The sequence below is a fragment of the Olea europaea genome, unplaced genomic scaffold, assembly GCF_002742605.1.
Source record: "Olea europaea var. sylvestris unplaced genomic scaffold, O_europaea_v1 scaffold1435, whole genome shotgun sequence".
NCBI lineage: Eukaryota > Viridiplantae > Streptophyta > Magnoliopsida > Lamiales > Oleaceae > Olea > Olea europaea.
The window spans coordinates 281,174-296,412 of record NW_019231887.1 but is presented as its reverse complement, the minus strand read 5'-3'; the positions used below and the strand labels follow the sequence as shown (position 1 = coordinate 296,412).

The following is a 15,239-nucleotide window of genomic DNA, read 5'->3' as shown; positions in this document are numbered from 1 at the left end:
CAAAATCAAGTGTTTGACCTTGTGCTTTATTTATAGTCATCGCAAAACATGGTCTAATCAGAAATTGAGTTCTCTTAAATTGTATTGAGTTTCTATCACTTCGAGAAGGTATAAAAGGGATCCTTGGTAAGAAAACATATTTTTCACAATATTCACCAGTTGTAATTTCAACTAAAATAACGTTTTTCTCAAATTTTCGACAAGCAAGGTGTGTTCCATTGCATAACCCTTCAAAAGGATTGATATTCTGCAGTAACATTACAGGACTGTTTATCTTAAGTTTCAATTCATGCGGTGGAATACCATTTGGTGTTAAAGTATTCAAGAAATCTTTTTGCAAGTTTTGTTCTGATTTATCAATTGTTTCATCAAAACTGTAGTATGTAAAAATTTCACCGGGAATTTGTTCAAGTAAAATCCTGTTAATATAATCAACACATTCATTCGTAGGCATTAGAATAACTCTATTTACCATATCACGTAGATTGTCAGCATATGTTTGTATATTTGAAAAAACATGATGTATCAAAATTTTTAAACATGTGATTTCATCTTCAAATGGTAGAATTATACTATTCGGAAGCATAACGCAGTTACAAGTATGTTCTTCTTCTGTTCCATCTCCAATTCTAAGTAAGTACAGAACATAGGATCTAACTTTGCTCTCATATTCTTAACCAATGATAAATGTAAATAGGAAGGCCATAGGTCTGAAAAAACCAAGCTAGCTTTCATTACATCTTTTTTTNTCATATTCTTAACCAATGATAAATGTAAATAGGAAGGCCATAGGTCTGAAAAAACCAAGCTAGCTTTCATTACATCTTTTTTTCCCTCTCGGCACCACTGGTAGAACTTGTCGAAAATCCCCTTCAAAAACTATTACTTTCCCACCGAAAGGCAAGTTACAATCAGAAATATCTTTAAGCATTCTGTCTATAGTTTCAATAGCAGAACGATTTACCATATGTGTTTCATCCTAAATTATTAACCTAGACATTTTCAACAACATTCCTAAAGTTGATTGCTTGCTAACAGAGCAATTCACTTCACCAATTGTTTCCAAAGGAATTTTAAATCTTGAATGAGCTGTGCGGCCTCCAGGCAACAAAGATGCAGCAACTCCAGAGGACACTGTTGCCAAAGCAATGAAATTTTGACTTCTTACACTAATTAGAAGAGCTTTGTATAAAAAAGTCTTCCCTATTCCCCCTGGACCATTAATAAAGAAAGTACCACTTGATTCATTTTTTATTTTTTCCATAACTATATCATATGCAAATCGTTGATCTTTATTTAATTGCTCTACATAATTGAAGGCTCGTTCAATATTGAAATTGATTGTTTTCTCTGCAACCATTCTTGTCAATCTTTGAGTCTCATCTATATTTACGAAGAATGAAACTATTCCGTAATCATTTACGTTTTTAGCTAATGATTCTAATATAGAATTGATGTCTTCCAAAACTTGTATTTCAGCATCTTCAACATATATGTTTCGATGTACATAATCATCAATCATATAGGCTTTATATTTATCCCACAATAGCTTTGGATGATTAGGGCTGCAAAGTGTAAAAAGTGTTGCAAAAAGGCGTCTTAGAGAATTAGGTATTTTGTAAATAATAGCTTCGGATAGACATTCTTCACAACGATTATCCCCTTTTAACAAACCATGTAAAAGTGCTGCTTCTCGATATGTATTAATAGTTACGCCATTTAAAATTTTAAAACTGTCAAATGATGTTGGACCTCTAATATGATTCAGAAGAACACGAAGGAAATATCGTTCTCCTTTAGGTGGATTAACTGTCACAATTCGTCTTATAACAATGTGTTGTTTTCTAGGAGTCCAAACTTTCTCATTTGCATTCCACACAAAATGTGTTGGGAAATCTCGATACAACAATGTTCGAGCAAATTTATTTGCTTCATTCATCCGAAAAAATTCTGTTAACATTGTTCTTCTCGTATACTCATTCCCAATAATAATAGATAAATCATCTTTATTATTGTAAGTTACGTGTTGATGATCTTTAATATGAAGTTGTAAAGTATAAACAGTACGATAAATTTCTGACAAATTGAAAGATTCCATCTAGTTGATTGATAAGCAGAAATTTCATCAATTTCCTTGTTCGTTTCATTTCTGCCTGTGAAACAATTAATACGATCATATCCTTTATACACATATTTGCACAAATACTTTACTGCTTTAATAGAAGAACATACTTCAACGTTAGTATGACAGTCAAATTTTGCACTTAAATAAGGATCATAGGGTACAACCCATCGATTATCTAACATTTGACCTCTCACTTTAATAGAAATACCATTATTACGACGTCTATACAACGGATATGAGTTATCACCAAATATATTACTGTTACAATAATTCTTAGGATATTTATTTTTACAACCACTGCTTGCCAACATACACACATTTTTTGGATTAAGATTTTCACAAAGACCGTGCATATTGTGTTTTGCAATTACAGAATGAAGATGCAAGTATTTATTCTTATTTGGAATTTCACATGACACTATCATATCAACTTGTTCAGCGCAAAAAATTTTATGGGCAGAATTGAAAATCAACAATAAATGTGCATGTGGAAGCCCTCTTTTTTGAAATTCAATCATGTATATATGAGCAATAACTGGGCAAAAATATTTTCTTTGTACAAATCCTTTTTTAATTCTTCTAATTTTGTTATAAATATACGTGCAATTAAATCTGGTCGATTTTGAACTTCGTCATTGTATTTCAGTTCTTCCGTAATTTCAAGCCAATTTGGATTACAAGTTATAGTTAGAAATATATCTGGTTTTCCATAGCGTTGAACGATAGTCATTACATCTAAATATCTTTTGAGCATATCTCTAAGCCCATATGTGAAAGTCTGTGGTAGAACAATCTTCTTACCAATTTTTGACCCTCTTGTTTCTCCATTTTGAATACTATCTACAATACCTTGATAAAGTTCAGCACAAATTTTCTTTTGGTTGCTACGAAAATAGTCTAATCTGGTAGTTTCAATCTTAACGTACATATCTACAACATATTGTTGAAAAAGTCTACCAGTGTGAAGTAACACAGACTTACCAGAAGGTCTAATTTGTAACTTGTAGGAATAGTACTCTCGACAAGAAACCTGAGATCGTTTCTTCATTCCATTGAGCACTGCATGAGGATAAAGAAAATGCATCTTACATCCATCTAGAACACTTACTTTATATAAGTTAGAAAACATACAAAAAAATGTATTAGCAAACCTTCGGCCTCTTTTTCAATGATTTTGGTTGCAAAATTTATTGCGCTAGGAAAAGCTACGCAGTTAGCCAAATTTTGAGTTTCAAAATATGTCTTTTGGTATTTTTAAATACCTTCATGCCAACTAGATTCTCCAAATGGGAAAAGTAAAGGTTATTGCAAAGGATCATAACAACCATAATAATAATGAACCCTATGGGAATCTCTAGAATGACCATATATAGTAATATCATGAGCACGAATATTTGCATTGTCATCATTCTCAACCCATACAACAGCTACTTGAGATGCCGAAGAAGTATTGACAACTCTTTGATCAAGTCCAGGATCGCATCTTATTTGTATTGGATGGTCATGCACATTAGTCATATTACTTAAAGACCTAAAGAATCTACTATATGGATTTACTTTCAAGATTTCAATCAAAATTATCAAAGTAGATTCAACAAAAATTTTTGAAATTTTCATACGATTTTTAAAAATATAATTGCATATAAGAAGACTTATTATTTTCTGGCATAAGTTGATTCACGTAAAGATATACTTGTCCCTGAACTCTGAAAGTGTAAATACCTTTATATGTTCTAAAAAGTTCTTTATCACATTTTACACCAAACGAAGTGAAAGCAAAATGGTTATTATATCCACGTGCAATTTTCTTAAATTCCATGCATTCAGGTTCTTTGGAAGTAAATAAATCATACAATTCAGTCGGTGAATCAGGCACATAAACTTTAACTTTTCCATCAGAACAACAAAACCATTTAGTTTCTCTATAAAATTTTCGTGCACCACAATGTTCGCAGTGGTTCCATGTCGGTAATACATATGCATTAGTTGATATGTTCAATAGGTTAGAAAATCCTCGTACTTTAGAATGAACAATATTAGTCGATTCTTGATTTGAAGTGGAAGCCTGGAAAATAGGAGGAACTGTAAACTTCTGAGCATGGGAAGCACCTAAATTATTTTTTCAAATAATGTAGAATCATTTATCCTTTTACGTTTGAATTCGATTCCTCCTATCCGCCTGTCTTTGATTTTGTCATTGGCGAATAAATGCAGTATATGATTTACTTGTATTTTGAGAAGTACCATCAATGTTACTAAATCTAGATTCTTGATCAGCAGATGTTTTTGAAGAATTTATGGAGAACAAAACTTCACCTCTAATTTAATGAAAACAAAAATTCATTTTAGTAAATGAAATAACAAAAAAATATATATATTAATACTACTCAATTTCCACAATAGGAAAAAAAATTGACAAACACAAGTTAATCAGACTTTCACAACATTAAAAACATGCATAAAGCTCAAGTTTAATCACAAAAATCGTTTACTTGAATGCAATAGTAATAAACATAAACATTGCTGCCTCAAATATTGATTAAATAAAATTTTAATAAGACTTGTAAAATTTAAATGCAAGAGGAAAAAAACAATACTATTTTCATATGATTTTTGTAAAATGAAGAGTTTTTTTAAAACATAAATACTATTATTATTTTGTAAATATTTTTGTTATACTACTATTGAAGATGAAGAAGAGAAAGACTTCCAAAAAGGAACGAGGTTTTCATCTCTAATTTTAGTGATTTTGCTCCCACCCAATCAACCTACACATCCAATATTTTTCTAAATCTATAATGTAAGTAATTCATCAAAAATCATGAACTTAATAAATTCATAAGTTGACTACTGGCAGTGCACAAAAGAATCAGAATAGCAATTGAAAGTAATGAAGCAAAAATATACAAGTTGAAAATTGGAAATACACAAAATAGTCAAGAAAAGAACTGAAAGTTGTTGATAAAAAATATTCAGAGATATTCCACATATCACTAAGAAAAATTGAAAAAATTAGTGTAAAATTGATATTGTTTAAAGAAACTATACCTGAATTACGTAGAAATTGCCATTACCAAAAGATTACACTGTTGTCCTACATCATCGGAACGTAGAAAATAGTGTCAAGCACATCTGAAATATTATCATGTTTATCTTATGTTTTTATTAAAAGATAAATGCTAGATAGATCCACAAAGGATACAAAAAATAGGCCACCTAGTGTCCTCTAGCACTTCATACAAAAGACTATTAACAAAAAGAAAATGTCAATACCATGGCATGCTACCAAATATATTGTTCGCTTCTTGAAATCAAATTGTTCTTTTAGACGTTAAAAAAGGACAAAAACATAACCACAAACTGGTTTGAACATAAAATAAATTAACTAATGAAAATAAAAACAAAAAATGATGGCACATAGTATTCCATGTTATTAAGTTTGAAGATTTGATTGTATCAATTCAAGTTCTTCCTAAAATTCATTAGTATTTAGTATCCACCTTTCGATATTCTATTGAAGGTAATAAAAGATTTCAATCGATGAATTGATGCCTCAAAGAGCTCTAACCAAGTATCTTTTTTAATGAAAAAGTATATAACTAAAGTAATTCTTCAAATAAAGATTTCATGTCTCACCGTATATTACAAAAAACCAATTTTCCCCAGCTTTAGTTTCTTGTTGCATTTTCCCACTTCTCCATTTTTATGACTTTTATTGTTTGAAGTGGTATCCAAATATAAAGATGGTCAAATACTTCCTGTTTTCCTTTTTCTTTTGTTCTCGAATCTCGATGAGTTCCTTCTTCTCCATTTAGAATTAGTAAAGTAAAGACAAGAGAAGGCAAATGATTGAATTAGGTTTATAAGGTTTGGGTAAAAAATTTAAAATCACCTCAACTTTAAAAGCACGAGGCTCAAATTTGAGATCCTTGCATAGGAAGTTATGAAATCACATAGTACATACATATTCGAAAATTTTATACATAGAAGCACAAAACATCAATTGGACCAAAAAAATAATAATAATAATAATAATTTCAAAACCCTTACCTGACAAAGATCTCTCCACCACAGCCTTCGATTCCACAAGATAACTAATGTAATCTAACCTATACACATAAACAGCAAAAAAATTTAGTTCAAATCTAAAAAAAAAAAAGTGGAAGCTAAAATCGTCCATAATCTACAATACAAATAAAAAAGTTTCTTTGTAAAAAAATATTACCGGTGTCTAATTTCTATACTATTCCAAAGGTGTTTTCTCGTTTTACAGAGAAGCAGAGATAAATAATGAAGATAAACAATGAAGAAGAAACACGACAGACGAAAACAATTTTCGTGAGAAATGATTTAGATAAAGCAGATTGGAATCAAAATTCACATTATACATTTTACAGACAATGATAGACTGCATTTATTATATAAAAATTGAAAAGACCATGACACCCTAACTTTAATAATCATTTTGTCAAAAATACCCTTAACTTAATGCTTCACATTATTTTCAATCAATTTTGATATTGAGGATAAAGTGGGAATTCATAACATTTACCAGCACCATGCCATAAAGTCAAATTTGTAACAAATAATTTTCCTACTCACTGAAATTGAGAAATGAATGTGGGCCCACAATAATTGTACAAGGGCGGATGTAGAGACAGTAGAAAAGTAGTAAAAGAAGTAGGCTATGTGGTCTAGAGAAGAAAGCATGTCCCATTTTCTTACATTAATAAACTACTGTAGCAAAATCGGATAAGTTGGATGTAGTGTGAAAAGCAATGTGACATAAATGAATAGTAATATTAAAGCCTTTATTTTAAGAGGTAGTAGATATCCATATAGAAAAATCATATATTCGATGAGGAAAAATAATTCTGTCTTTACCAAATCAGAAATAAATTGAAAACTCCTAGTCTGCTTTCCATAACGATAAACAGTCAATGGCTCCTTCCTTAAAGCCTGCAAAAGATGATAGGTTCTTAGTATAATTGATTTAACTTCATAATAACTCGAACTGGCGGGATAAGTTACAGGTCAAATTATTATTCTAAGTTGTAATCTTAGAATTAGCATCCGACATCAGTAGACCAGGAGACTGAAATGGTGCAGGGGCAGTCTGATCGTCGAGGAAATGTAGAAGATGGAAGTGTTATTGGTTTGGGTTTTTTTTTTAAAAGAAGTGGGCTTAAATTGTTTCGGGGCCCCTTTTTTCATAAGATTAGGCCCATTGGTAATGGTCCAAAATCCAAAACCCTGGTTAATCAGATTGAATTATCGACAAATTCAATTTTCACCAAATTTCCCGTTTCTCTTATTCTCTCTGCATCGCCCCTTGCCGCCGTTGCCCGTGAACTTGCTTGTGAGTCTGTGACCTGCCGTCTGCCGTGCCGCCTACTGCCGCCGAATTCCTCCACTGGAATTTTAGTATGTAAGTCTATAATTTGTGCTAAGATTGATTTGGAATTTTGGTTTCTACTGGCTACTCTTCATTTTTCACTGGGGTTCTGTTTTCTTCAGCTTACAATAGTGATTATTCATTTGGGTTGCTCTTCTGTTACCCCATTTTTGTTCTTTCTGCTCCGCGCTTTTAGAGGCTTGAAGCATTTAGTGTTGATATAAATAATTCTCGAGTTTGGAGCCATTGGGTTACGATTTCGATTCTTCAATTGCGGAAGGTTTCTTGGCAACACCTTGTTTTACTTTGAATTTGAACAAGAAACGTCATTCTAGATTTCAAATTCAGTGTTTAGCTTGTGAGGATTCGGCTACCGCATCATTATCTGTAGAATCTGTTAAAATGAACGGAATTGTTAATGGAGTATCATCTTCTATTTTGAAGGAAAAGGAGGAGACTGATATGCTCTCAATTGAGTTGGGGCATGGTCATAGGGGGTTCAGATGTAGAGGAAAAGAAATTTTCATAATTTTGGATAATGAATTGTGTAGTTACTTCTAGAGAGGTGACACACATATACTTCAAACGTTCTGTATTTTTTGTTTAATGAAATTATAAATTTTTTAAATCAAATTCGAAAGTGATATTCTAAACTTAAAAAGAACGGAAATACTGTGATTTGTGACAAATAGAAATAGTATGATTTGTTCCATGGAAAAATAAGCGACCGTGATCGGTTAATTGTAAATTATTAAATGTGACCATGTATGTCTTAACATTTGTAATTAATAATTCTGTGATCATGTATGTCTTAACTGTGATTGTGTATGATCAAGTCTGTAATAACTTAGAATGTTTCAATGTCATGCTTGTGAACTAGTGTTTATCAGGTGAAATTTATAACTAGATAAAGTTAAAGAAAAGAAATATATGACAAAATTTATCAAGTTGTTGTATCATTAAATTTTTATTTTTATTTTTAATTTTGATTTAATTATTTAAGAACTTTATATTTGAGTTTAATTGGGCTTATTGGGTTCGAGTATGGGCCAATCTAGATTCTAGAACCTCATCCCATTCCCGCTTCTTTGTTAAAATCTATTTCCCATTGGTGATTGAAGTAATCTTTTCTCAATGCGACTTTTACATTGAAACCCCCAATATAAAACCCTTTCTTCAAGAAATCGTAAACCCTAATTGATTGGAGTTACCCATCAAGAGGTACTCTTGAATTCTCGTACTTCTCTATGCAATCGGTGATAATTGCATCCCTATTTTTCTAATATTTTGGTTTTGTGGCAGTTTAATCGAGTGAAACTCAGTTAGAGACATGGCTCGTTTCAGAAACGTAAGCCACGAAATAATATACTTGTTTATATACAATTGATTTTTCTTATGCCTTATGTTGTACATTATGAATTGTAAATGTAGAAGAAGAGAAAACCGTTTGTTAGGCAGATCACCAGGAAGCAGCCAAGTGTGGATCATATAACTGGAGACAAGATTCCGAAGAGTTTTGTGTTTTCTAGGGGGAAATTGCCTGGTCCTCTTCGACAACTGCAGATGGATTTGAGAAAATTGATGCTTCCTTTTACTGCTCTCAAGCTCAAGGTGAGCGCCTTGGAATTCTATGGAAAATTCTATAAAGAATTGATTAGCACATCTGTAAAAGTTGCAAGGATAATTACTTGGAAAAATAATCTTAGTAGCTCTATAAACAAATTGAAAATAATAATAAAAGTATGTAACAACGAAGGAACTGAGGTTTTCAACTAGTACAGCTGACAGCTCACTTGAAATTTGGTACTCGATACTTGTAGAAAATTGAATCTTTTAGAGGTTGATATACTGCTTTTCTTAATTCCCAAGCCCTCAATGGAATTATATAATACCAATTCATTTTATGTTAGGCTTGTAATTGTTATCCATGAAGATAAACATCAAACATTCATGAGATGAGGTACTACATTAAGATAAAGTGATTGCTCAATGCCAATGTTTTATATTATTTTTCAACTCGTATATTATTAAAAATGAGGATATGCATTAGCATTAAAGTTATTTTCCCCCTTTTATTTCAGTTTATACGGCTGTAATTCTTGTATTTGGTTGTATTTAATAACGGTGATTTTTTTAGTACCAACAGTATTGTTGCAAGATACAATCAAGAGCATGATTCTTGAAGCTTTAGATGCATAGTGAATTCTGTCTGATCTTCAGTTTGCTAACTTGATATTCATGTGATCACAGGAAAAAAGGCGAAATAATCTCAAAGACTTCTTGAATGTTTCAGGGCCTATGGGTGTGACACATTTTCTCATTTTGTCTAAAACTGACTCGGCGCCATACTTGAGGGTTGCTAGGACACCCCAGGGTCCAACGCTTACATTTAAAATAAATGAATACTCATTGGCAGCTGATATTGCTCAAAGTCAATTGCGTCCGAGATGCCCCCAAGATCTTTTCAAAAACTCACCCTTGGTAGGTTCACATTAATCCTCGAACAAAATTGAATGCTGTGTGCAACCAAAAGATGTGCATACATCTATCTCTTCATGTCTGACAAAATGTTGGAACCTTTGGGTGCTTTATGTTATGTTCACATTCATATACTGACTGCTGGTATTTTATTTTATTTTTTGCTCGTGTTCCTCATGGAAGTATTTCTCGTGTTTGAATGTTGTAGATTGTTCTTTCTGGTTTTGGAACTGGGGAGCAACATCTGAAGCTCACTACTATAATGTTTCAAAACATATTTCCTGCCATAGATGTGAACACTGTCAGTGAAGAAACTCCCTCACTCAATTCTAATTATAGCTCAAATGCAGCTGTGTCTCTTATAATTGTATATATTTCAGGTCAATCTTTCTTCATGCCAAAGGATTGTATTACTGAATTACAACAAAGAGACGAAGCTTATTGACTTTCGTCATTACTCTATTAGATTACAGCCTGTTGATGTTTCACGTAGAATCAGGAAGTTTGTGCAAAACCATCAGGTGCCTGATTTGAGTAATCTTCAAGATGTGAGCGATTTTGTGACAAAGTAAGCTCTCTCTCTCTCTCTCTCTCTCTCTCTCTTCCCTTCTCTCTCAGACAAAAGGAAATGTGCTTGTACTTTGTATCTTGTTCTCTGTCGTGTTTTTTATAGATGACTTTGGGTTCATTGCTTGAACATGCCTCTGACTATTCCTTTTGTCCATTCCTGATCGAGTCAATACTTAATATTTGGACTCTACTTTTCATATTATTCGTCGTTATTACCCTTTTTGATTTTGGATTATTCTATAATGTCAATTATGTCCCTTCTCTCTCAGACAAAAGGAAATGTGCTTGTACTTTGTATCTTGTTCTCTGTCGTGTTTTTTATAGATGACTTTGGGTTCATTGCTTGAACATGCCTCTGACTATTCCTTTTGTCCATTCCTGATCGAGTCAATACTTAATATTTGGACTCTACTTTTCATATTATTCGTCGTTATTACCCTTTTTGGTTTTGGATTATTCTATAATGTCAATTATGAAAGCCATGTTGGGGGGAGAAAATGTTACGAGTTGTCATATACGTTATCCTCATTTTTGGGTAACATATCTCCTGTCTTCTATGTAATGTTGGAGTAATTTTTTCGGTTTTGTCTTCTGTGGCTTATGGAAATGCAATGCCCTTTTCATTATCGAAGTCTGTTGGAAGGTTAAGTGACATGACGATCTTAGGAATAATGGGACAAGACAAGCTTTTGTAGGATTTTATCTCTTAATACTAAAGTGAAATTTGAGTGGAAGTGACTTTTGAACTTTTGTGCGTGAAGTTAAATTCTTTTTGTAACTTGATAATGGGGGAATTCCTAAAGAAGATTACATATTTTGTAATTATGGATAGACAGATTTGGCTATTATGGGGTAAATATTATTCCAACTTGCTTATATTCGTTGTTGCTTTGAGTAATTAAAATGTATTAGCGATTGTTTTCCTCTTATGGTTTAGTTACTTGTTACGATGGTTCTATGAAGGGCTGGTTATGGATCAGAAAGTGAAGTGGATGATGAAGCTGCAACTGTAAGTCTAGCAACTGACCTTGGTAGAGTTAACCGAGCTTCTAATAAAAGTGCTGTTAAGCTTCAAGAGATTGGACCTAGGCTGACACTTCAGCTCATCAAAATTGAGGAAGGACTGTGTTCTGGAGGAGTAATATTCAGCGAATATGGTATGCTAATCTCAACTGAAAAAATTTCTATCAACTAGTCAGCTTAACGAAGTTCAGATATTCAAGAAATCAGTCATCTTGCATCTGGACAGGAATTTAAAAAATAAAAATAAAAATTCCTACGTTGTTCTTTAATTGGTCAATAAGCGGACAAGTCTGAATTGCAATTTGCAGCTTCAGCATTCCGTAAGCTTTAGTGTCATTTATTGGTATGTTGTAGACATGCAATAGGAGTAGGAACATGCAAATTATGAAAGCGATTTGATTGTTTTGAACTCTCCCAAAGGTAATTATGGATAATTTTTCAGTTCTCTCCTCTTTGTTTACGGGTGGAACATAAATGAAAAAGTGTCGCAATGCTTAAATCTTCATGCCTCTTTTCGATAATGTTTTCTCTGTTCATCTCAAACTTGTGATATCGACTGGTTTGGCATGCTTCGTTTTCTTGCTGACATTATTTTATTTTCAAATCCGATATTCGAATAAATTCATCATGACATATGATTGCATTCAATCACGTGTAGCTTGTGCGTTGATTCTTTATTGTTGTCATTTGGTCCTTCCAGGAAATCACGGGTCTTATAAAAACCAGAAAACTGATGATGAAGAGCGAGAGAACGAGGATGACAGGGACGAAGAGCAAGAGAGCGAGGAAGAAAAAGACAATGGCGTGGAAGAAGATTAGTGAGTAAGTGTGCGAATTCATGTTAATTGGTGCAGCTCTCAACATCTGTAAAGCGGATGTAACTTTCTTTCCTTGGTTGCCGTTTCGGCTTTTTATTGTTTGCAATACCATTTGATAAATTAAATACTATAATTTTGTGTTACTTGGCCTTTGCCAATCTTTGATTTGTTTATATTTGTGAGGTTTAACAAATGTTTTCAAATATTAACTTGACAATCGGATTACAAAAAGAATGGAGTGGTTGACGGAATTATACAAATGTTTATACATGCTCTTCTATTATTAATTCGAATTTGTCTAGAATCTTTTTATTTTATTTTATATTTATGAAAAATAACATTAAAATGTAAATCTAAGTAATTAAATGGAGTTGTAGATTGGAATATTGTAAAACTAGTCGGATTATGCAAGGCATATGGCCGAACCATTCATTTAATATTTATTTATTTTCTCGTTGATTTTCTAAAAAGAAAAGTAAGATAAAATGAAGGTCGGCATTGATTACGGTTAGAAAAGTTGGCCCTTAACGAAATGGTAAACTTCTAAGACGTAATTTTTTGGGTAGAAAATGTTGGAAAATTACACCGATATTGTGGGTATCATATTCACAAAGACATGTCATTTATGTTCATGAAATCTAAACGCAATATCGTCTTATCGAAATGGATTTGGGAAGATGACACGATAGATTCAATCATTTTCTTTCTTTTTGTCAAAGCTAAATGAAATTAAAAGAATGTTATTAATTTTCTGAAATCAAATACGAATAAAGAAATCAGAAAGAATCAATGTGAGATGCGAGTGATGCGATCGACCGAGGGAAGTGTTAGACACTTTGTCCTTAAAATGAATTTGCCCCGCATTGGTGCTAACGGTTTTTTGGCAATCATCTCCTATGATACAACGATCACGTCAAGTCATAGGAGCACTCCAAATGATTTTCACCAACGAACTCGAACGGAGTTCCTTCTCTACCATAACCATGACTTTGATGCAAGTGTTTTATGCAAACTAAAGTGTAAGCATGGAATGGAATGATATGGAACTATCTATTGACTTTCATAGATTTCTTTAATCATAAAATTCAAACATATAGGCTCTCTATATAGTAGTTGAAAAGATATGTCAAAAGATACAATCATACCAAGAGTTACATCTCTTAGAATTTATTTCTATTCATTAAGAGACACAATTATTGGAAATTAATCATACCCATACTAAGAGTCATGATCTTTCATATGAAAAGACACATCTTTTCATCCACATATTTATAGAATATTCCACAATATTCTATACGATTTTTCAACAATTTCAAGTATTAAGTGGTTTACATTTGGTTTAATTTTTCATTCACCAAATAACGAATTCCACTTAAATAATCATATGAAATTGGTCACAACCAATTTTCGATACAAAATTCCAACAGAAAAATTGTGCACGCTGTCTAAAAAATAAATGTAGCTTGTTCTTTGAATAAATAATTTATTTGTACTATATTTTAAAATTTAAAACTTGATGATACATGAAATTTCTAACAATGATGGATAAAAAGAATCGAAACTTGTGATCTCCAATACCAAAACTTTACTTAAAAATTTAATTGGTCATTAAAGAGAAATTTTAATTACAAAAATATGGACGGGCTAATAAAAAAATCCAAAAAAACTAATGTTCTTTGAATAAGCTTCAAAATTAATTTAGGAATTACATAATCATCTAATAAAATCAAATTGCTCCAATTGGAGTGACTCAATAGACCTGTCTACAGAAATTCGGTTATTAAAAGCTCCAAAATCCTGCATCGAGCTTTCCAACCTCATCCCCTTGGATGCATTAGACGATAATGTCATCAACATGAATTTGAACCTAATGAATGAAGTTCGAATGAATTGTTACGTTCTTGAATGTAGTTGGTAATTTCAAGTCAATACTTATTAAAATCTCCTCATCTTGATGACCCACAATTAGGACCATAACTGCACCAAGTATAAAAAAAGACAATGGCTATCTACATTGCAATGCAGGCACAAGACGTCAGAATTAGTGTTTCCATATGTCACGAAATTTTACTAACAATAGCAACTCTCTTTACTAATATAACACTAGTCGATGCCACGTGCGTTGTACGATTATTGTATTTAATATGTCTTTATTAGCGTGATGTAGAGATTTTAGTTTTCTTGTCATAATCCTAACATGCTTTTGAATTTTGAATTAAATTTTTTAGCATGATTTTTTTCTGACAATTAGTAAAAATTAGATTTAAAATTGTGAGAATATAAGTGGAAGATAATTTATAATTTTATGGGAGTCAGCACGCGGTTTTGCGGACTCTGCCTGTGCGGAGACTCTAGACCAAGATTGCTACAAGAAGCCATACTTCACGATTTTTGCCAAAATTGATAATGCATGACATATACAAGAGACATAAATGAATTAACAAGCTAATAAGCATTTTAATTTACATTAAACCAAGAATATACCTCTCTATTCACACAAATCCAAAATTGTGAATCGAATAAACAAAATTATAATTATCAGATAAAATCGAGGATATACCTCTCTATTCACTCGAAATAAAAAAATTTGCATGTAGAATCTTTAATAAACAAAATCATAATCTGAGAAAAACGGCATGCCAGGATTTACCTCTCTATTTATGAGAATTTTGCACGAAGAGATTAATCACAGAAAAAACAAGAGAAGAATTGAAGAGGAAGTGATAGAAGAAAATAATGATGATGAAGAAGAAAGCTTGTGTCTGAGTTTGCGTGGGGAAATGACTTCACTGTCCTTTTGAGTAAGAAAAAATGGATATGACTGATATCT

At 32.1% G+C, this 15,239-nt stretch overlaps 2 protein-coding genes across 3 annotated transcripts; one reads left to right on the top strand and one right to left on the bottom strand.

Moving 5' to 3' along the window:
• Positions 1-979: 979 nt before the first annotated feature.
• On the bottom strand, positions 980-5,936 carry LOC111375962. The gene is made up of 9 exons (XM_022998884.1): positions 5,881-5,936; positions 4,352-4,443; positions 3,848-4,234; positions 3,451-3,681; positions 3,277-3,330; positions 3,107-3,184; positions 2,726-3,055; positions 2,172-2,543; positions 980-2,076 (listed from the first exon to the last, which is right to left on the bottom strand). Exons 1-9 carry the CDS (start codon positions 5,934-5,936, stop codon positions 980-982), a joined length of 2,697 nt encoding a protein of 898 aa, XP_022854652.1.
• Positions 5,937-7,384: 1,448 nt separating this feature from the next.
• On the top strand, positions 7,385-12,675 carry LOC111375995 (peter Pan-like protein). Of its 2 annotated transcripts, none has more exons than XM_022998922.1 (8): positions 7,385-7,553; positions 8,823-8,868; positions 8,952-9,131; positions 9,771-10,001; positions 10,207-10,299; positions 10,379-10,566; positions 11,532-11,725; positions 12,292-12,675. In XM_022998922.1, exons 2-8 carry the CDS (start codon positions 8,851-8,853, stop codon positions 12,408-12,410), a joined length of 1,023 nt encoding a protein of 340 aa, XP_022854690.1. In that variant the 5' UTR covers positions 7,385-7,553; positions 8,823-8,850; the 3' UTR covers positions 12,411-12,675. The 2 variants fall into 2 exon arrangements, with proteins under 2 accessions (XP_022854690.1, XP_022854691.1); XM_022998923.1 differs by lacking the exon at positions 7,385-7,553 and adding an exon at positions 8,723-8,741.
• Positions 12,676-15,239: the final 2,564 nt, after the last annotated feature.